General features: G+C 43.4%; 1 protein-coding gene across 7 annotated transcripts in view; it reads left to right on the top strand.

Annotated features, from left to right (window-relative positions):
* Positions 1–22,746, top strand: part of LOC306833980 (ankyrin repeat and SAM domain-containing protein 1A) — a 67,799-nt gene that overhangs the window by 25,063 nt on the left and 19,990 nt on the right. For 5 of the 7 annotated variants that reach the window (XM_079359675.1, XM_079359674.1, XM_079359677.1 and 2 more), the window contains 12 exons: positions 83–379; positions 1,054–1,129; positions 1,203–1,304; positions 1,400–1,486; positions 1,887–2,056; positions 2,360–2,410; positions 3,192–3,330; positions 4,348–4,391; positions 5,183–5,276; positions 9,774–10,255; positions 19,328–19,384; positions 20,634–20,703. In XM_079359675.1, the coding sequence (XP_079215801.1) occupies positions 83–379; positions 1,054–1,129; positions 1,203–1,304; positions 1,400–1,486; positions 1,887–2,056; positions 2,360–2,410; positions 3,192–3,330; positions 4,348–4,391; positions 5,183–5,276; positions 9,774–10,255; positions 19,328–19,384; positions 20,634–20,703 (1,669 nt within the window). The remainder of the gene's footprint in view (positions 1–82; positions 380–1,053; positions 1,130–1,202; positions 1,305–1,399; positions 1,487–1,886; positions 2,057–2,359; positions 2,411–3,191; positions 3,331–4,347; positions 4,392–5,182; positions 5,277–9,773; positions 10,256–19,327; positions 19,385–20,633; positions 20,704–22,746) is intronic. The other 2 variants (XM_079359676.1, XM_079359680.1) reach the window with 1 other exon arrangement.

Consider the following 22,746-nt stretch of genomic DNA (forward strand, 5'->3'; position numbering starts at 1 on the left):
GTCACCTGTTCCTCCTCATTAACCGACACTATTCAGTGATGTCTCCTCGGCCTCTTCTCACCCGTCAATGCTCCTCCGACAGAACAACGACAACGAGACGCCGCTGCACTGCGCCGCCCAGTACGGCCACTCGAGGGTTGTGCAGCTGCTGCTGGAGGAGCTGACGGACCCCACCATGAGGAACAACAAGTTCGAGACCCCTCTGGACCTCGCTGCTCTGTACGGCCGCCTCGAGGTGGTCAAGCTGCTGCTCTGCGCCCACCCCAACCTGCTCAGCTGCAACACCAAGAAACACACGCCGCTGCATCTGGCCTCTCGGAACGGCCACCTTCCTGTGGTGGAGGTCCTGCTGGACGCTGGCATGGACATTAACTACGAGGTGTGTGTGTGTGTGTGTGTGTGTGTGTGTGTGTGTGTGTGTGTGTGTTACCGTGGATTTAAAAATGCTTCTTATTTTGCTGTCATGGCTCAAATCATGTTGAGAAACTTAATCTGTCCTTGCAGCATTTCCTCTTGCCACTTCCTACCACAGCAGTGAGATTAAATGTAAAACTCTTGAGCTCTCCGTCTGCAGAGACGCTGATGTGTTATCAAAGCAGCGCTGGTCTTGCTCCCCCTGGTGGCCCCTATGGCTCTTACTCTGTACCAAATTGTGCCATCCATCTTTTTTTTTTTTTTTTTTTACCTCCTTTACTGTGCCCTGCTTTCCCTAAGCATCGAACATTGAGTGTATCAGGTGTCCTTCGGCCCTTACATCCCGCAGGTTTCAATTAACACGGCCCTGTGAGCTGGAAAATGATCTGCTTTGACTCTCCCCTCACATGGTTGTCAGTAGGGAGGAGGACCGGGTCGTGGGCTCAAAATCTGGTCGTCGCTGTGTTTATATAACTGGTGCAAGAAAAAGAAATGCTGCAGGTTTAACAAAGTCTGACTCATGTGGGAATAGTCGAAGGAAATAAACATGAGCTTTATTTTCATAATATTCATATTCATGTCGACTCTCTGCCTGTGCCTCCTGGTTGTTTGTGCCTTTTGCTTGAATTTCCTGCGCAGACGGAGAAAGGCAGCGCTCTCCACGAAGCGGCGTTGTTTGGGAAGGCGGATGTGGTGCAAAAACTCCTCAGTGCAGGTCAGACACGCACAAGCCACATGTGAATGGTTTTATGTGTGAATAAAATAAACTGACCGTTGTCACCTGGCAGGTATCGACGTGAACATCCTCGACCAGAAGGGCCTGACAGCGCTGGACACTGTCAAGGACATGCCCTCGCAGAAGAGCAGAGAGATCGTTGCTCTCATCCTAGGTACTAAAACAAACGACTAGCGAACGAGAAAGCAGCGCTCTGATAGGTTTCACATTCACCAGCTGTGATACAATCTCCTGTTTTGTCGGCTGCAGGTCACATGACTGGAAAACCCCCTGACATTGACCTTCCCCCTCCACCAATCCCTCCGCCTCAGGAGAGTCCCAGCCCGAGGAGAAAGGGTAAGATTTACCAGATGTTAAAACAAGGGTTCAGTAAGCAGCTTAAACAGAAACCACACAGAAGAGAAAATGCAATTAAAGGGGATCTTTAATTTCCTCAGCGACGAATTGTTCCAATTATTGTGCTTATAAACATGGCATGTGTGCATTTCGGCCTGTTTCAACCGCACCCCCTGCCCACAACATCCGCTCAGGTTCTTTCATTTTGAGGATTAGCTGTTATCTTTAGCGGCCTAATTGGATGGCTTTTTTGTTTCATGGAAGATTACATTAAAAATTAGGCCCGGTTTATACTTTTAATTGATTTCTTCCAAGAGAAATTAAAAAACACTGTATCGAAAACAACTCAGTCGGTTAGCTGCTAACATGCTAGTTTGTATATTTTGACCTGTTTTTTAAGGTGATCTTGAGAAGGTGAGCGAGTTGATCTCCGGGCTGGCCCCGGGGCCCGAGGAGGAGAGTCCATACGAGGCTCTGTTTGAAGCCACATCCTGCCACTCTCTCGACAGCCTCACCAGCGGCAAATCCTCCGACAGGGATTCTGGAAGACCGGATAGTGAAGCTGGCAAGGTATGCAGTGATTTAACTGAGCCCTAAACTCACACTCTCACACACGCACACACACGCGCACACACACACACACACACACACACACACACACACACACACACGTAAGGCAGAGAACCACAGGGTTTTAAATTGAAGTTGCAATACAGAACTCCCACTAGAGGGCGATAGTGTTCCTCCATAGACATGAGAGAGACTGAAACCCCTGCAGAATAAAACTTGACGTGTCACAGAGAGGAGAAGCAAAGTGTCGACCCACTTAATGATAGTGTTTTCACACCTTTGTGTGTTTTTGAACGTTTACAGAAAGATCGCCTGGCTCACTCCTCACATCATGGTCCCGGTCATGAAGAAGAGGTGAGATCATCAACCTGAATGTTTTTGTTAACAACAGATAAGTCTTGCGAAAGCGCCTGGTTTTAACGCCTGACCTTGTCGTGACGACATTCTTGACGGCTGCTGCTTAATGCGAGTTTGTCCTCGGCGAGAGAGAAGTGAGGTGAAAAATTGGACGCACTCTTAGTGAACCTGTCCCGCTTTCAAATTTGGCTGATTATGGAGGATGTGTTGTTGTAGTTAACAGTGAGGAAGATTAAATTACCTGCTACGGGAAATATTCAGTGCAGGCTTCAAGCTCCTGGTGCGTTAAAACATCGTGTCCAGACATGGACTCAGTTGAGTAGAGACACGTGTGTTCATCCCTGTTTAATAAAGGATTTTATGTTGCATCAGAGTATTTCAGACTTTCAGTTTAGACTCTTTTCTCATGTATTTAGCTATTTGACCCTTAAAGAGCGCCTAATTCCTCAACATTTTTTACTCTAGACTTTTTTTTTTCTACTATCAATAAGAAGGTTGATTGTTCTGTACTCACCCCTGCTTGGGCTCAGGGATCAGATGAGGCAACAAACATCACATCTAAGAAACATTCTAGACGTATAAAATAAAGAATAATGAGTTGTTGTTGGGGTTTTTTTGAACGCTCCTTGCATGTGACATTATCTACTCTGGGTCACTACAACCGACGCATCCTAAAAGTTACTCACAGGAGCTGTCGTAGCTCGAGATTTCATTGAGTCAGTGCAATCCTCATTTCCCGCCAACTTTTTCCACATTCTCTTTGTGTCTTCTTCTGCAGGCCCTTTTTACAAACAGCAGCATAGATGAGAGAGGCAAGCAGGTGGAAGAGGAGGAGGAGGAGGATCACACATATGAGTTATTACTAACGGCTCAGACCAAAATCCCTCCGCCCAGCCATGAGCCGAAAACCAGAAAAGGTAATGCTCCTCACTGTCACTGTGATCCAAAAGAAGGAAGCTAAAACACAAAGGGTGCAATTCTTTCTCAAATTCTCAAATTCATATACCAGTGCACTCTTCATCCATGCAAAATTCTACCAGGGTCGGGGTCATTTTTCAAACTAAAACTCCACTGACACTTTCCAAGAACAACTTAATACAGTCCTATCCTCACGAGCCTGACAGCCCACACACACACACGACCAACCCTCTTGCGTGTGTATATATGTATGAGCAGACCCTCCTTTGGTTGAAGCCGATGAATGGCACTGCATGTAATTGGATTAAATGGGATTAAATTAGAAGGCCATTTGGATCCCTAGCCGTTGATGTAGATGTTTTAAAAAGGCGAGCCCCCGGGCCTGCAGGCTTAGTCAGCCTCAGTAGCTAACCATTAGAAAACGTCACTAAGCAAAAAGGGTTGGAGTTTGATTGCTGATGTCATCATGCCTCCTCTATGTGCGAGGGGGGGGGGGGGGAGAAAATGTCACTGTTCTGAGTCTTCTTGGCTCTTAAAAGATTAGTTTTCCATTTGTTTAAAAGTGCTTTATCATGTCTGCACCGTTTGAACGGTAAGGAGATTAATCTGAAGTCTCTCCGGCGTGAGCCTGCGAAATTGCCATGCATAATACATGATTTTTTAATACATCACTTTCCTTTGGCATGAATTCCCATCTTACAGTCATAACAAGGAAACATTGTGTCTGACTGAATATATGGTGAGCAATTGATCTCTTAAAAATGTCCATCTGTCCTGACATTTTTTTTTTTTTTTGGCATCTCATAAAGAGGTTTTTGTCTCCTACAAACGGACTGACAGCATGGGAGGTGACACTGTCTGACACGCAGGACAGTTTTCAGGAGTGTGCTTCCAAGATTAGTTCCTATAAAATAATAAATCACCAAATATTGGATGCCTAGGACTTTGATTTTGTTGCCATGGAATCAAGTCCAGACTATATCTCAACTTCTGTGTTTTTTTTTTTATCTTCCTAGATGAGAAAACCACTACACAGTCTTCCAACAGTGTCCTACCTCAGGTAAATAGAAGCTGCTTCCTTTCTTCCTTCTCAAATGTTTCACATCTTTACTCGACGTCAAACAATATGTGGATTTAACCGTTGCTTTTGTCACACAACTCTTTTGTAATCCATCTGCAAGCACAATCTGTACAAACATGAAACAGTCAGCCAGTGAGCAGCAGTATCCCTGCTGCCATTGGTATTTCATGACCACATGACTTAAGCAGGTTACGTAATGAAGATGAAGGTCTGGTCGTTGTCAAAGATTGAGTCATATGTCAGCGGAAGGCACAAGTCACCGTCGACTAGGCCTCATATATGGATCTGTAAACCTGCCCGCTTTATTTATCGTCCCATCATTTCTTGATTTTATTGCATTTTTTTTTTACATTTTTCATGCAGTTAGCAGCTTTTATTATTATTGCTAACTCCCACCTACAACCTCACCTTCTGCCCACAATATCTGCTCATGTCTTCCATTTCAAGCTCCGTTTGGATTAGGTTTTCTCCTCAGCTGCCTTATCATAATAAAAGAGCAGCACAGTGTCCCCCCTGCCCTGAGAGCTAAGACACAGCATGACATGTCATGGAGGCAACCAATGGGATGGCATCTTTATTCCCTGTAAATCCTACACTGGTTTATACTTCTTCTACTTCAGTTGGATTGAATCGATAAAATACAGAAAACAAACAACTTTGTTAGCTGCAGATTTTAATACAGTATATATGACCTTTTAACTGAACAACAACATGTGCTGTGTTCTGAGAGGCAGATGTGATAAAACTCTTTTCTCTCTGTTCCATTTAAGCGGAAACCCACTGCCCCAAATGACCTCAGGGCCCCTAGTAAAACGAAAGACACCCTGCACCCCCCTGGACGGGTGGGCCCAAAAGTGTCAGGAGGTGAGTTTTATCTCCGTCTCTCAGATTTTTTTGTAACCTAAGATGGAACAACTGCGGCTGCTGGAAACGCCGTGAGGGTAAGGAGATGTGCAGCGGACACATTACACTTGAAAAACACAAGCCGAGCATGTCAATGAAAGAAGAGAGATGAGTTGGAGTTTGCGGGGAGAGATGGGACTGGCTTGGATTAGCGCTGCTTGGGAATGCATGACTGGCATACTCAGGCAGCAGAGCGGATTTGGCTTGTCGGGAGAAGGCTGATTGACGCTCCCTGGCAAGTGGGAAGAGATTCATTCCTCTGCCGATATGAAACAGAATTTTTAATCAGATTGTAACATTTATATCTCGGACTCACATCACGCCTAAAGCTGAATTCACTTCATCATCCCGTCAGGAAGAGAGCGAGGTAAGGAGTATGGCCTCTGGGATTTTTCTGACACATATAACTGTCGTTGAATCATTATATCTGCAGCATTGTTACATAATGAACTGAACACGCATGCATGACAGACCAGCTGATCTGATGGTGGTGTGTCCAGGAGGGTATGATTATTTTTGCATTAGGGTGCTCGTTTGATCCTTTTTTCCAATATTGATGTAAAGTTATTTTTCCCTCTGATAATTAATCACGAGCACTGCCACAACATCCACACAAAAGATCTAGTCATGATGTAACAGATACATGAAAATAAACGATGAACCTTAAAGCTCCTGTGTGGAGTTTTTAACTGGTTATGAAATAGACTGAAATTAGTATTGATGCCTCTTTATGATCTATGAGAGCAAGCAAGACCATGAGCATAATCTTTGACCATCTCCTTAAAGCAATAATCTCGTATTTTATGTCTAAAGCCACGGCCGCGGGGTAGATGTCAGACACGGGGATTAACTGTCAAACCGACTCCCGTAAATTGAATACTTGACAGCTAAAATAAAGCAGAGTGAGTTTTATTATGTTGAAGAACACTTTTTTTTTTACACAAGTAAAGGACAAAATTGGCAAAGACATAAAAGGGACAGCTTTGTCCCAAAATCGACTCAAACCAAAAGTTCTTTACAGGAACTTCCAAGGGAATTTTGAGTCAAATTAAGAAATGTATTCCTTAGTTTTGCTACACTGACCTATGAAGCAGATTTCTCCTGCTCACTGAGCCGAGTCAGCAGTGCCTACTGTACATATTGTATACCAGAATGCATTGTATTGAAAGTACCATGGCCATGAAATCACCTGCTGTTATATTTTTAGCATGCCATTACTCTATTTGGCATAGTTTCTGCTCTCGCTCGCAATATCTAAAGGATCTTTTAAGAGCCAATAAAATGAGAGCGTGAGAATTAAAATCCCAGCTAAAGGAGTCTTTCTTTGAGGCCACCAACTACTTTAAAAATTCTGTGCTTGTAAATGGGAGAACAACAAGATAGATAGATAGATAGATAGATAGATAGATAGATAGATAGATAGATAGATGGATGCTTTATTGATCCTGAGGGAAATTCAAGGTATCCAGTATACAGACAGGCAGGACACAAGACATTAGTTACAATACACACCCGCTGTCCCCCCTCCCCTCTGTATACAATAATCCCCCAAACAAGATTTAGCAGCCCTCCTATGTGGCTAAGAGTTAACATAATTACAGATTGAACCTGTGCAGTTAACATTAGCTTTAGACTTGCAGAATGTTCAGACTTTTAACCTAACCTTGACTGAATGAGATGAGGATGACAAATTAGCAAAGAATCCCTTGAATGTAATTTGGCAGGGACATTATGCAGTCAGAAAATGGGACTTGATTTCATTTGTTTTTGAAAAGCATCTGATTATGACAAAATTGGACATGTTCTCTAGCATGAAGGAATTCAAGCACAAATAGTTTTAAAGACAAGAATTGAAATCATGGGGCTCCATGGAAATAAAGGGTGGAGGTAGCCCTTCATTTTTACACATCCTGCCCAGTTACTCTTAAATAATAAAGCCACAGAAAAACCACAAGTTTATATGCGAAAACCACTGTGGGATTTTTTTTCTCTTTTTTTGACTCGCTTGGCTCATCAGAAAGTCAAGGTTTCAGTTTTTTGTTTTTTTCTCACCAAAACCCCCCACACACACATCTGGCCCAGCATACATGTTTACTCTTGCACCTGTGGTTATAAATGTTTTCAGTTGTGATTGAGATGGTCTGAGGTACAATTCCCCTCCCCACTGTGCGGACCTCAGAGCTCTGTGGCAGGTGGGGCAGATACTGTAATGTGCACGCTCAGCAATTCTGTGGTGTTTATCATCTGTCACAAACACATTGCTGCTCTCAGCAGGAATATAGTGTTTCCCCATAGACTAGATGTGATTTTTTTTTAAAGAGCCTCCAGTGGAGTAGTAACATCCTCCATTTCTCAACAGATCGCAATAGAGCCCTCACGTACAGCCTCCGCACGTGTGGGCGCGTACACTGACCCCAAGTGTAAGAAATGATACTTGTCTGGACGTTTTTTATTATTGTGTGTCTTCCTGTGGCACAAAAAAACAGGGACTCGAGTTAACTTGTTAATAACAAACCTGCGCTGTGCTTAAAGGTATTTGTTTACCACATTCCTGTAAATGTTCAGTAATGCCTATCCTTTAGTTCTAATTTTGACTTCTTGCAGTCATGACCGTGAGCGAGAAATGTCTTTTTAAATCTACATTTAAAGCAGATCAGCTCCCACAGGCCGAGCAGGAATCGACTTCAGGGTATGTTGAGTACGTCGGAGTGACAGCCAGTGCCGGGCTGCAAAACAAACAAATGGCATCACCTGTTAGACGTGAAGATGTCGCTGCCAAATATAACACACCTCCCACCTCCGCGGTGACCTCACCCGTCTGTGAGAGCTGCAATAACACCAGATTGTGTCTGTGCATATATATTTTTTTCCAACACAGAGCTGAGTGAGCAGCGGCTGATGTGGTCTCAGAGAGGGTTAACACTGTGTGAGATTGTTGGAAGCTCACCGATGTTCTCATAGGGCGTTCACACTCCTTCAGCTGCCAGGAGAGGGTGGGTGTTTGGCTGTGGTCCTGACATATGCGCACAGAAACACTCACTCACCTCCTTGAACACACACACAAACACCTACACACACACACACTTTTTTTTTGTTGTTGTTGATGACACAATCACGTGTAAAGCAACTTGTGAAAAATGAGTACAGGGCGTTGGCAGGCGTTGCAAATGGCCCCCGGAGACGCTTAATGGTGCATTTTGTTGTGTTAGCGAGTCAAACTCAAGTAGTACGCTTCCTCATGTTCCGTCGATAAGACTCCTTCACTGACAGCTTCTTCTGATGTGTTGCCTTCGCAAGGCAGCAGGTTTGAAGCTGACGACAAACTGTCAGCAGAAGCTCTCTCTTCTTTTGAAGGACAAACAAAGCTGTTGCACCAGGTCACTGTTTTTTTTTTTTTTTCCCCCTGTGGTGTCTCTGTCCCAGTTTCCCTGTCACCAAACACCCTGACCCTGTCACCCTGGCAGAGACGGTCCACACACACGTACACACACGTACACACACACACACACCGATCCTCCACATAGACACTCCTTCACCATGTGTCACAGAGCTAATTATCAGGAGTCTGGCTTGCTGGAGGATAGGGGGTGATTCAAATTTCCATTCCTGAGGCCCCATTAGGGTCTAGAATTAGAAGGCAGCAAAAAACACAGAGGGCTGCTGGTCACACGGCAGTCGACGACACAGCAGTCCGCGCGGCACAGAAGGAAAGATGCCTGAAGCAGACCACACGGGCTGATGTGAATTTTCTGAAGACGATGCGTTGGCGCTGACATCCCGTCGCTGATTTGATTGCAGAAAAGAGGCTTAGGTGGCAGTAATTCCTCCGGGGAGAGGGGAGGAGGAGAATCTAATTGTTTTTAATTGCTCTCGCCCGCTTGGTCTCATTAAGGAGTTGTGATTGTTGGAGAAGACAGCTGATGTAAGTTTAACTCCTCTTGGTGGTGTTTTATGTCACTTTTTGGTGAATACTCTGGTGTGTGTGTGTGTGTGTGTGTGTGTGGTTGGTGGTGGCAGTAATGTTAGTGTTAGTCAGTAGCTTAGGGGGAAACTCTTAATGCTGTGTCATTTTAGTAAGAAAGGGACCTAACAGAGGAGTGGGCCTGTAAGATGAGGCTTGCTCCAAATATGACAAGCTTTAGCGCAGTGTTACAAAACACTGGCACCAGCAGAGAGTCGTCAGACGGCTGCAAGCTGGGTTTGGAATTCAGATATTTCTCCAGCCAACATACGCATTCTCCTCACTCTTCTTCTCTTCTCTCTCCTTGTTTTTCTCTCCGTCACTCCTGGTAGGAAACAGTCCCAGATCTGTTTCGAGGCTTGTGTGGGAGGCTTCTTATTAGCCTCGCCGCAAGGATCTGCCCCTCAGTCAGAGGTCCACTTTCAAGCGCGAGCAAACTTTTTTTCCTCCCCAAACTTTTCTCTGACTTTGCTCTGTTTTCGCCTCTCCTCCTGTAGATAACTCGCAGCTCAGCCTGGATCAGGGAGCAGGTGTCCCGGAGCAGTTCACCGGCCTCCTGCACGGATCCTCGCCTGTCTTCGACTGCCAGGAGGAGCCCTTCAGACTTCCAGGTGTACCGCCAGAATCAAGGAAACCTGCCAAAGCAAAGGAGGAAAAAGCAAAGACGGGAGCAGCGGCACCAACACCCAGCCGTCCCAGCATGGCCGCCATCCTCACGGACTGTGATCCAAAAGCGATTTATGCCACTGTGAACAAGGAGCCCAGGGACTCCTCAGGGGCTGGGGCTGCTGTTCGGATGCGTCCTCCTGGGGACCTGAAGCTGGCACGCAGCCTCTCCAAGTCTGACTCAGACCTGCTCGTGTCGCCTCCTAGCGAGGAGGACGGAGGATTGGGAAACCGGAGCGAGTCCGTTTCTAACTGTAGCACTGGCAAGAAGAGGCTGGAGAAGTCTCCTTCTTTCACCTCAGAATGGGACGAGGTAAGCGTTTGGGTGTGTGTACCCTTTTTGGGTGCTTTAGCCTTTGTTTGGACTACAGTTCTGTACTGAGGATTGTGAAGTGGTCTTCCTTCAAAAATGTTTGTCAAGCTGTTACATCTGAATGAAGACGAAAAATGTCGGATAGAAAACAAAAGTCAAATTCAACACCAGAAAAGAAACTGAGACTCATTCACATTACAAAAACATTTACAAAACATGTTCAACAAGAATTAATTATATTGGTAAAACCTTTCGGAGGCAATCATTTAAAAATATGTGGAACGAGTTTGTGCTGGAGTGGTGTTACAATATTTTTTTAACACAGATTTAGAGCATGACTAAAATGAATACAAGCTTGATGTCTGTCTGATTGTCTAGCGTTCCTCTCGTGGCCTCAGTCAGCTTGTTCTTGAGCTGAAACAACAAGACGCTAACGTCAACAACTCCAACGCGGTGAATGAAGACCTTAGCATCAACGGTGAACATCTCTGTTGACTGGAGTGATGTTTTCGTCCTGGGGGGGACTCGCTGCAATTTGAGCTCTACCTCCTTTCTACACAAACAGTCTAGCTAGCACCAGTCTGTGATGGAGAACGTGCCAAAGACTTTCAGTTTGACTTCTTTAAGGAATTCATTTTGCAAAAATGATCCACGTGATTGCCAACGTGAAAAAAATTGTACAATCCTGCCCTGTGTTTGTCATAAGCATGGATTTTCAGAGCTAAATATATCCCTCCATTCAGCACTTTAATGCTTTGTCTTGGATGTAGATAAAAAAATATATATAAAAAAAACAGAAAAGCTAAGCTATGCAGAGCCACAGAGAGATGAGATTAGCCAGGACAAGAAGACGGGGGGGGGGGGGGGTAAAACAGCTGAGAAGCCGAGGAAGTAAGACAAGGGAGACGGAGATTTAGACATTGAGATTCAGACGGGACCCACAAGCTGCGGATCCGTCTCACTTCAGTACGGTCTCGTTCCTTAGCGAAGGCTTCAGAGCTAACCTGAGTCTGTTTGTAGAAAAACACATCATACACAAAAAAGAAATCAGTGAATTAATACGGATTTTATTCCAGGGAAAATAGCTTCCTAGAGATGTTGTTTTGTTTGACTCTGCTGCTTGAGAAACACGAGGACAATCACGTCGCTAAGAGAACACATTTTCTACCACTATATTATATGCGATTAGAGGACAGATAACGATGAATGAGCAGAGGTATTTAGAGTTGTTTTGCCCTCGCTGCATGATCCTATAACAATCCTCTTATTGTGAGCAGGATTAATGATGTCCTCCAAGCTTCTCAATGAGTGTCTTAGCATTTTTGCCCTTTGCATTTGAAGTGTTCTGCTCCGTTACGTGCAGCCCTACCAACTGTTCCGGCTCTCCAACACCGCAGTGGACTCTGGTAGTCCATGAGAGATGACTTACATTTATGATGCCCAGCGAATCATGGGCTCAGATAAGCCCTGCTAATGCTCTCCCTTCAGTGGAGGAGGAGGAGATCGTGTTGCGAGCCCAGTGTTGCTTTACATGAGGCCATCACAGCAGCGATATCGAGCTGAGATAACCGTGGCTTTAAGGTCGATAACTTGGCTGCTTGAGGCCAGCGGTTTGTATTCTGATGGTCAGAATCGAAAAGACTTCTTCGCTCGCCTCACTAACCTCTCCTGTATGATTCGGGGACGTAGTGATCCCGCGTGGGGTATCTTAAAGAAATCCAATGTATCTCTATGAAACTTTGATAGGTTGTTGACGAGCTCTATCTGGTGGATACTGACATTTTAAGGCCCCTTTTCCCAACCTGAGCGACGTGTGAGACGAAACAACGCTTAAATAATGCGATTTTGTTGCAGCGCTTTGTATCGCGGTACAATGTTGATAACCTATTATAACCTCCTTACTATGCACTGTTGTGAAATCTGACATATTTTCACTCATAAGCCAGTGTTTGTGTCTTTACGATGAAAGTGTGACTCGATTGTTATTGTAATTGTTTTTATTTTTAAGTCATTTTTGCGGGGGGGGGGTTTACACCAATGTTGTGCAGTCATCAAACTATGCCAGCTGTTGTGTTGATGTCAGCACACTGATGAGACGGTTGTGGAGGTGAAGGTCTTCGTGAGGGGCGTTTATGTTTGACAGCAAATCGACAGTCTGCCGTTTGTTCCGTCTGGAAATAATCCCCGTCAACACTCAAAGGCAGAGGGTGCCAGAACACTTACGGAGGCTCAACAGAGTTCAAAACACTTCTGTAGCCTGAAGCCAAATCACACACCTCGGCAGAATGACTCATTCGCTTGTGGATACTGTCGGTGTAACCTTGTCTTTGGAATTTTATAGCTGTGAGCATTTACAAGTACAAAGGAGGTTTTTCGCCTTGATCTGCTTCAGCTTGTTCAGACACCAACAACATCACTTTAGTTCATTGTTTGTTCAAAGTCCGTCAAGGAGAAGCTGTTTGACTACAGAATGATAAAAACTGAGCTTCTCTGTATGCAGTCAGTGAGTTCCATTACTGTGTGAAATTTAGTACGATACCACAGACTGTCTCACTCTGAAGTTTGCTGTGACGCTGAACCTCAGACTTTAGTCACAGTCATACGTCTTCAACAGTTTCAACTACTCTTCATACGTTCTGTAAACCAGCTTCAGCCATCAATCATAGACATGCATTCATCTATAACTCCATAACTCTTCCTATTTATTTACCTGTTATTGATTCTTGTCAATTGATCTTTGAGGCCAATAATGATACATATTGGGAATTTTTAAAAAAAATCTATAATAGTTAATCTTTTTTTTTTTTTTAACTTGAGGATGTGATGAAAACATTCTTTCATACAGATCCTTTCTTTTTTTGTGTGTGAAAGATAATGTTCCAAAGTGGATTATTTTACATTGAAAACTAAAATCGACTTGTCAGTGCTCCCTGCTGGACAAACAATGAAATAAAAACAATGCCTTAGTCTTAAAGCCAGTGGGGCATTTCAACATGTTATTCATTTGACTCTGTCTCTCAGACGGGATCTAAAGAGAGTATACAAATCACTGAAGTTACATTTAGTTTGAACAGAATGATGCACGTACAGTATCTGCAATGAGTTCATCTTTTTTAGCCTTCTCTGTCTACTTTTAACACAATTTCCAACCCAAAATGTACCACAATGTCAAAAAAGTATTTTTTTTTTATTTTTATTTTTTAGCAGTAGCCTGACTGCTCATCTTAAAGGGTAAAAAGCACAACATTTACTTTTAATTGAGTCTACGCCTTGTATGAAATGTGCTATATAAATAAACTTGACATGGCTTGACTCATGTTAGATGAGATGCAGAACAGTGAGGTAGAGTTGGGGTTATACATGGGAACATGCGGAGTTGTTAAATCTTTTAATTCCCCCTCTCAGAGTGGGTGGTCCCAGGCAGGGCGATGTGCAGTCTCATTATCCAGTTTAAAGAACAGCGCTCACCTCCGACGACTGTATCGGGGGGATGTAGCCTTCAGGAGGAGTGTGACAGGACCAACACGCAGCAGGAGGATGTTTCCTGGTTATAGATGGTCTCTGCTCATCCATGAAGCCCTCTGCAGCCACTTACAATCCTCTGCTGACTTGCCTGCGGTGTTTCTGCACAGGTGAACTGATTGGGTTGAGAATTGATCTGGTTGTGAAAGGGGGAAGAAAAAAAAACAGCTTCAGGAGGAAAAGGAGGAAACAGAAGGTACAACTGTCCTCTTGCACAAACATGCCCTCCCATGTGGCGGGAGAACAGGTTGTATTATTGGGTCTGAGAAAAAGATACACTTCAGGCTCATTTACTGGATGCAGAGCTACAGAATGTGTTACTAAAGGGAAGTGATCAGCTCCAAGTTCATCTAAATGCCTTAAAGCTAATTTAAAATCTGCACGTAGGCTCCTGGCAATCACAATTCATCCTTAATTATTCATTCATCACAGGGGAGTGGATTTTATTTACTCTCCACTCTGTCGGCCTCCGAAGGAAATTGTTTTGGACTAGCATGCATTCGACCTTGAACATGTATGCTGTTTGCACAGGATGTCAGAACGGAGGGAAAACATGTTTCTTCCTCGTCGGGGCGTCTCATAGATCTCCTCCATGTGCAGGTTTCTTGTCATGCACTCAGTCAAACTGTGTGCGGACCATATTTGTGTGTGAGGCTGCCGCCTTCACACACGGCAGCTTGAATAAATCCATAATTTATAAGCTGCAATATACAAAATGTAAGCTCCACTGCAGCTTGCAGTGTGCACTCAGTGTTTCACATTGCTGTGGTTGTATAACTTTGATTCTTTCTGTCCAAATCAGATGAGGATTTCTGTTCTGATTGTAATGATGTGTTTGTTTAAAGCCGTTATCGGCCTCCTGATGGGAATCTTCAAGCTGTTGTCGCCATTGAAAAACAATTTATTTTGTCCAATTCAGCAGCCTTAGTTATTATTAATGAACTCGGGGTCTCATTTCTTCTCACTTGAATAGTGATTCAGATTCTGTGCTCAAAGCCACAAGAAGAAAAAAAAAGCCCAGAATCTTTCTTCTCCCCCTTTTTCCTTTCAGCCAATAAAGCCTGCACTTGCTTGAAATGGAAATATTCACACTGTCGATGTAAAGTGCATAACAAATGAGCGGAGTGTGTGGGCAAAGTAGTTAAAGTTTGATTGGGCGTAACCCAGACTGCACTCTCTTTAATGATGCCGGGAGTGTCCGCTGAAAACTGAACACTCCCTGCTCTATTCACTCTCCGTCTGCTTTCTTCTTCTTCTTCTTCTTTTTTTTTAATGCTGCTCTTTCTGAGATGCTGTGGCGGCCATCTTTGCAGGTCACATCTACTGATATGTGTGACAGCACTTTGGCAAGAGGTCCCAGGACATTACCGACCCCCCCCCCCCCCCCCCCCCCCCCCCCCCCCCCCAACACACACACAAACCCCTTCTGAAAAACATCTTTTTCTTTTTGTTCACTGGTTCACTAAATATTCCCACACACACTCGTCCCTGCACACACAGCCTTGGATACTCTGCTCCTTCTTTAAAGACAACGCAATTTGACTTGCATGAGGTCTTGGCCTATGCATCTCTCCATTTAAGGAGCTCTGACCAGGGTTGTGTGTGTGTGTGTGTGTGTGTGTGTGTGTGTGTGTTTTGTGCTCTACGTGCCGGGGTGTGTGCTGGTGTGTAAAGCGCATGCTAATGCAAGATCCGTCGTGGTCCTCGGGATCAGACTGAAGATGACAATCCGGGAGGCACATTGTGTGGGCCAGCAGTGCACTGAGCACTACAGATGGGAGGAGGAGGAGTAGGAGGAGAGAGAGAGAGAGCTGAAGACAGACAGAAGGAGAGGGCCGCCATCCTCAGCCTCATTTCACTTTCAACTTTGTTTTCGATTCGCACTACGCAGATCCGGTTGCCACTATGAAACCAGCTTTTGTGAGTATTGATTCCCTTCCAGGCAACAGCTCCACTGGAGGCTCATTAATCTTTTCTACCTACCTTGAGTGGATTGAATGGGAAAATAATTGATGCTTTCTAGAAATTCTCTGGCTATTATATTTCATGTAAAGCCTGTTTGATGATTGAAGTTTGCTGCTTTATTTGCTAAATGCAGCAGAGTAGACTGGGAGAGAAAGCGCACACTTCTTCTTGGCTTTATCGTCTACTTTTGAGTATTTTCTTTGAAAACTTAATCCTCTGTGGTATCCCAAACTCTACAGGCAATTCATGCAGCACTTCTTTCTTCTTCTTTTTGTAAATGCTCTCCTCATGGATTTGGAGTAGCTTTTATTTTCTGTGAGGAGAAAAAGTGGCCTAGCATTTTTTTTTTTTTTTTTTTGTTACTGAGAAGTCTCATGTCTTTGACCTGCTGAGATCAAACCGAACTGTGGGTGTGTGTCACGGCCCGATGGAAGCAGCAGGGGAAATCTATTCTCTAATCCCAACAAGGAGAAACACACAGGACAGCCACAGGAGGCTGGAACATGCAGCCACTACTTAATGTTCCTCTGGTTTATCCATTGGAGGTAAGGGTTGTCCTTTCTACAAAGAAACTCAACGCACCTTTTTTTTTTTTTTTACACCTTTATGGAGATGAGTTGGCAAAGTTTTGAAGTCGCATGGAAGCTTGCACTGTTCCTTAAAAACCAGAGTTGACATTGGGCTATTTCAGGAGGATGTTGATGGAGCTGCTGACAGGGCTTTGTCCCACTTTAGCATTGAGATCTTGGCACCCGCTCTGGACGATTGTGTGCTTGTGTCCCCCCTTGATGCCATTCACTCGTCCACAGTTTTCATCCAAGCCTTGTTCTCGTGCCAGCCTGCCCATTTGAGGCCGGTGGTCTGGGCACGCTCTCGCTTGCAGGAACCTTTTGTTTCACCCTCTACAAGCTGCGCCAGGCGTCCTTTAGCTCTCCCGCAACCCTCTTTTCAAATCTGTATTGTTAGAGATTCTCCAGGCGGACATTCAAAAAACACTTTCTGTTTCCAAATCACAGTAAAGTAGAATTTGAGTTTTTTCTGTCCTGCTGTGAGAAACATGATAAATGGGCTCATGTGTCTTTAATCTTACCCTGGCCATCCCTCATCACTGCTAGCTCTTCAGCTGTTGACCTCCACCTTCGACGCTGACTTCTGACCCCTCCTCATTGTATGTCCTCTCTCATAGCGAGTTCCTATCACAATGGACGCCTCTCCATTCCACTTCTTTGTATTGATTCCATCCTGCTGCACAAAAACACATTCCTCTCTTTCTTCATCCTATTAATTCTTATGGCAGTGAGCGTCTTAGTCCTCAACCATGAAATTCAGAGGTTCTCTGTTGTTGTGGATGGGTTTTTACCTAGAGGAAATCACTGGTCCCTGTTCCCTGATAAGGATATATTTACCCAGCTCCAACACTATATCACACCTACCTGTCACGGTAGCTGCTTCAAATTCTCATTGGAGCGGCTAGTATTCCCTTTTCCATTATGGTGGACAAGTGAAGCTGATACACCAGGACTGAATGTAGCTGTGTGTGTTTTTGTTCCAGTATCCGTTTGCATACTAGCATTTTGTTTAACAGGCAGCGGCTTGAGAGAGAGAGAGATATCACTCTTATTGTTTATTGTTTCATACCCTGCAGATTGAGGCTTTCAGAAAGGTCTCCAAAGGTGACAGAATCTGCAATCAGAGGACAGATTAACCGTCTCTGCCTTAATGGTATAGGCATGATTCGTCTCCTGAGAACTAAAGAAATAACTTGGCAGCTGAATTACTCGTCAGATGGAGATCACAGCTCCTTATTGTTCCCTTTCTGGACCATAACCCTCCCTTCAGCACAGACCTCGGCCTCTTTATGAGGTAAAAGACCTGCCCTGTCCTCATTATCACAGAGCTACAGCAGGTCTGTTGTGCTTCTAATTTTACATGTTGGACTCCTGATTAATACTGATATTAATCTGCAGCTCACTAATTGGCTCCATCCAGCTAAGGCCTAATAATGTTGACCGTAATGACAACAACATAAACACAGCATGCTGAGCTTTTGTTGTAAATTTAAAGCCAAGAAAAGAAGTTCCTTTTTTTTTTTTTTTTTAAATCTTGCACATCTCTCCTACTACTTAGTAGTAATAGTAGGCTACAATGCGCATCAGCATTGCGGAAGAATGGCACCGTGGGAACTCCACATACACATTAAGTCAAACATAGCGCTGCGCTTCCCCATTGGCCAGCTGATACAGTCCTTCTCCTCTGACGCCTCTGTTCCCACCTCTGATGACGGTTTGACAAAGTCAAATACTACCTGTCCTGATACCAAACTTTTGATTTTATCACAGAACTGCAAGTTCTAAGATAGCGTTTTTGACACACCTCTTCCAAATCTGTGAAGTTTGTTTTCCGTTTGAATAAATCCAGTTCTGTTATCCCTTAAGAACAATAAAACCCCTGATGCATGCAAAGACTCTCTTATACACTGGAACCCTTTTCGCTGACTCATCCAAGTCTTTGCTCAGGTAGCAAAAAACGCTGCTAATTCACCATCAACTTTCCTGTGTAATGGCTGATGTAGGGAACATGTGGCGCTGGTAGACTAAGGTTATTTGTCAAGCTATTGTGACTAATCTACCATCTGGTCAATATGCAGTGTTCCAATCAACAGTTAACATTGGGCAGATGGATCACTAAATTAATGTTATCATGATGCTACCCTTTGTCTCACACCTTTCCTTCCTTGGATAGAATTAAGATTTGTATCTCCCTCAGGCATCCTGAAGATTAACAGAGAAAGTGGTAAAAAAAAGAATCCTGTGTTTTACTTACTGCATTTCGTAATCTTCAGGCTCTCTCACAGCCGATGGATTTTTTCCCCCTTTTTATTTACAGTTGTCAAGATTCAGATCTACTTTTTAGAGACTTTACTCTTTTTTTCCTAATGTCAAGCTAATGAGAAGCTCAGTTACACTCATGACATCATAATGTGTTTCAGAGTTTAAGTTGTAGGACTAAAAACCAACCAAAGGTAACATTTCTTAGACTTTGTTTAACAAATGTACAAAATGTTTTTTCTCCGCTTGTTTATTAAAAAGAAGTTTAAAAGACTAGGGTTAAAATCTGGTGGAACATAAGGCAGCATTTCAAAGTAACCCATTATTTATCTTCAGACAAAGGAAACCTTAGCAACCATTACCGTTAGCTAGAGATTGGCTTTATGCTAACGTTACCACTTGATAGTTTTGTGTTACAATGAAAAAGACAAACATTCCTTGCTAATGCTAATGTTAGCTGGAGCTAAAAGCTAACATTAATTGTTGGATGAAGTTTGCTAACAGTTAATTGATTATCCCTTCATTATCCTTTTTTCTGTTCAGTTTCTGATCAAAAGAGGAATTCTGATTTGATCATGATTTGTCACATAAACACAACCTGCAGTCTAGAACACAGCAGTGCAGCTATTTTTCATTATGAATTGAGTACTCAGTGTGACGTTAGAGGAAAGTGTTTCTTCAGACATGGTAAACAGTTGACACAGTGTACCTAGGTACGTGGAAAGAAGTGAAAAAAAACCCCTGAATCTTCTTTTAGCAGAAACCGACGTCTTCTTCCGCCACAAAACAACGAAGATCTAATTCCTTTGAAAGCGTAAGACGTCCACCTTCATTTAAACATCTCCTGATCCTTTTGGGGGTTTGGCTCTGTCCTCTTCTGGGGCATTTCTGTGTAGAAGTAGATGGGATCATTTTAGGTTTCCTAAAACCCTTTGAAATGACATAATCTCAGTGATTATTCATTTCTTCCTCTAAGCAGGTCTAAAACCTTTATTTAGTTTGATTCAGTTCTTGAAAGTTAGATTTCCGTCTTTGCTCCTCTGACTGACATTTCTTTTCCAATTATAAACCATGTAACTGCTAAAGATCCGCACACAGACTGAAACCTAACAAATCAGTCTCCTGAAGGCACTTTATGGCCATATATAATTATATTTATAGGGATATACAACCTGTCTGGGGGCTTAAGAGCTTCTGGAGTATGGCGCTTTATCTATTGGCAAGACAATAACTTTAAGAGCAAACATTAGCAAAAAGACTTTAAGAGATAGAGTTGGAGTAACTTAACCAGACAGGTGTGACAGCAGCACTCTATGTTTTCACTTTCTTCACATAATAATCAAGCATACTGGATTGGTTGTAAGATGTAGTTAGATTTCATAGTACTGTGGTCAAAAAAAATGCAGGATAATGAAATTACATTATTCTGACTGCATATGTCAACATGTGCACAACACATGGATAATATTGACTTTGCTTGGAGACGTCAATCCGAAAGTGAACGCATGCATTATGTAGTGATGCATGAAATAATTGCATGAAACATGGGAAGTTGCGCATGTTTTCTGGTTGAGTCATTGTTCTTCCTCCTCACACCTTCTGTGTGTGTTTATCTTGTATGAAACATGAGGGCAGTATTAAAAGAGTTAACAACTTATAAATATATAGAAAGCATCCATCAGTTTGTTTTATTTCTTATCTTTACTCCTGAAAAAACCTTCTCTATCATTTGCATCATTTTGGACTATTGGGTGTCTCCAAATCATTATGGTCTTAACTGCAGATGCAATAATCCTATAGCTAGTAGCTAAAAGAAATGGCTGTACATCTGTGGTCAAGAGATGACATCAGTCAACTGTGGTGAACTTACATGCTGTCACTACAGGAACCCTATACGTATACTGCCATTTTCCTTTTGAGCGGTGGGTGTAACACTATGTTGTTTGTGATCTAAGGTGCGGGACATTTCTTACTTTTTTTTTTTTTTTTTTCTGGTGAGAGGTGGAGGCGACTTCTTACTGCTTCTGCAGGTCCTTATCTCTTTCTTCTGCTCCCGTCCACAGATCGAGAAGATCATGACGCTGATTGGCGCTGGCATCGATTTCTCCAGAGATCAGCAGTATGCTACACCAGGTATTGTCATCACTTTCTTTTTATGCTCTGACGTTTGCATAAAATTAAAAAAAAGGATAATAAATCATCAGTGCTGGTTAAAAGATTTGAGAGAAAAAGTAAAAACAATTATACTTTTTTTTTTGTAGAACTTGGCATAATTTTTTATATATTTTTAGCCCAATATTATAATTAACATAACTACATCACCAAGTGACAGAGACACACGTTTGAGACTATAGCTTTTGGCTGTGTCTTATAACTTTGTTGAGTTGAGCATTCTGTACCACCTCTCTGTTATTCTCTACGCTTGTCAAAAGCCTGTCGTCAAGGTTGATGGATGGCGCCCGGTGACTGTAACTGCAACTCAAAAAAATGGACTCCCATTTTTCAAAATTCATCTCCAGTTTACACCCTCGGCCACATTCAAATATGTTTAATGCAGTGAGTTCACCATGCATTCTTACTCAGTTTTCTATCTTTTTTTTGTCCTCGCTTGTTTTACTCCGCACTGGAGTGAGCTGTTTAAATATTAACCGCTACGCATGTCAGGGGATGAGCTCATGTTGCTTTGGTGACTTGTGGAAGCTGAGACCACTGCAGTAAAGAAGTTAGAGTGCCAATTTCAGGTCTGAATCCACTCCTCTTTATTCTGTACATGTGAGCCACGATGTTACAGCCTCAATAAACCTGTCAGGTGATCGTCAAAGGACCTCTTTTTTTTTTTTTTTATCCCCTCTCTGATTCAGTCCAGTGTATGCCTCCTTGCGGTGTTAACTGGAGAGAAGCTGATTGGCTCTATGCCTGCAGTCTCTTCTACTTTTCTCCTCTCAACTGATTGACTTATACATCAGAGTGAGAGGGATGAAGAGGAGGAGGAGGAGGAGGGTGGAGGAAACCTAACGAGGCTGATATACAGAAGCTGTAGAAGCTCAGAGTAATAAGGGGTGTGAGGTGACGTCTGAAGCAGGCGCTGACAAAGAGCCGCCACCTGCAGTGAGAGAGGGAGGGAGGCAGGCAGGAGGGAGAAGTGTGCAGTGAGGAGAGAGAGAGAGAGAGAGAGAGAGAGAGAGAGAGGGGGTAAAGGAGGAGAGAGACATAGACGGCAGAATTGTGAACAGCCAGGACAATAGAAGGACGCTACCTTTGCATGTGAGGGATCTGCCAAGAGTGGACTGCTGCTGCTGCTGTTGCTGCCGGACGCATCCCACACTCTTATTAGAAGCAGTTTTAGCACTTTATCTGCAGGAGAGTTCATTCAGGGGGACAGATATTATTAAAGTGCTCTTTGAAGCTGCTCTTTGATTGGATGCCGGACTGAATTTATTTTTCCTTCTTGACAAGCTTCTGGAGTGAGCAAAATGGGACGTTTGACGTGGAAGCTTTTCTAAAAGAGGATTGGTTTTGGCAGAAAAGACGATGAGCGCACTGGAAGGGAGTAAAAGGCTTTACGATATGCATTTACATGAACATTAATCGAATGTACTGTTAACATGTCTCCGTGTTCTTGTGAAGTATCAGCTCCATTTATTTCTTGACCAAACCAAAAATATTGGATGTATTGTTCTTACGAGCAGACACTTGTTTTACTGTTAACTTTTTTGCTGTGACTGCGATGCTGCTTCAGATAGAGCTAAAGAGAAATAAACTATGAGGACTTGGTGTGTTTCCCACCATGGAAATATGCAGCATCCACTTTGGAGTAGATTAAAAACACCAGTAATGTTTATTACACGCGTAGAGTTGAGTGTTTGTCCTTGTAGCGGTTTGGCCCCTCTCTGCTCGGCTGCTGACAGCTGTCACTGAAGCTTTTTTTCTCAATCAATCTCAGCTGCTTGACAGCGTGTCGCAGATCCCTGCCTGTCCTGCAGCTCTCTAACACCGTCCTCCTCGGGACGGGGTCCGTCTGGACTGCGCATCGTGGATTATATGATAAGAAAGTACAGTCTTCCAGTGTGGAATTAGCTTGTTTGGTAATTAACGGTCTCTGGGCTCTTTACTTCAACTTTCCAAAGAACTTGACGCAGGTCTACTTCTCGGGACGATCTCTTCTAAAGCTGCAAG

Source organism: Symphodus melops, assembly GCF_947650265.1.
Source record: "Symphodus melops genome assembly, chromosome: 13".
Classification (NCBI taxonomy): domain Eukaryota; kingdom Metazoa; phylum Chordata; class Actinopteri; order Labriformes; family Labridae; genus Symphodus; species Symphodus melops.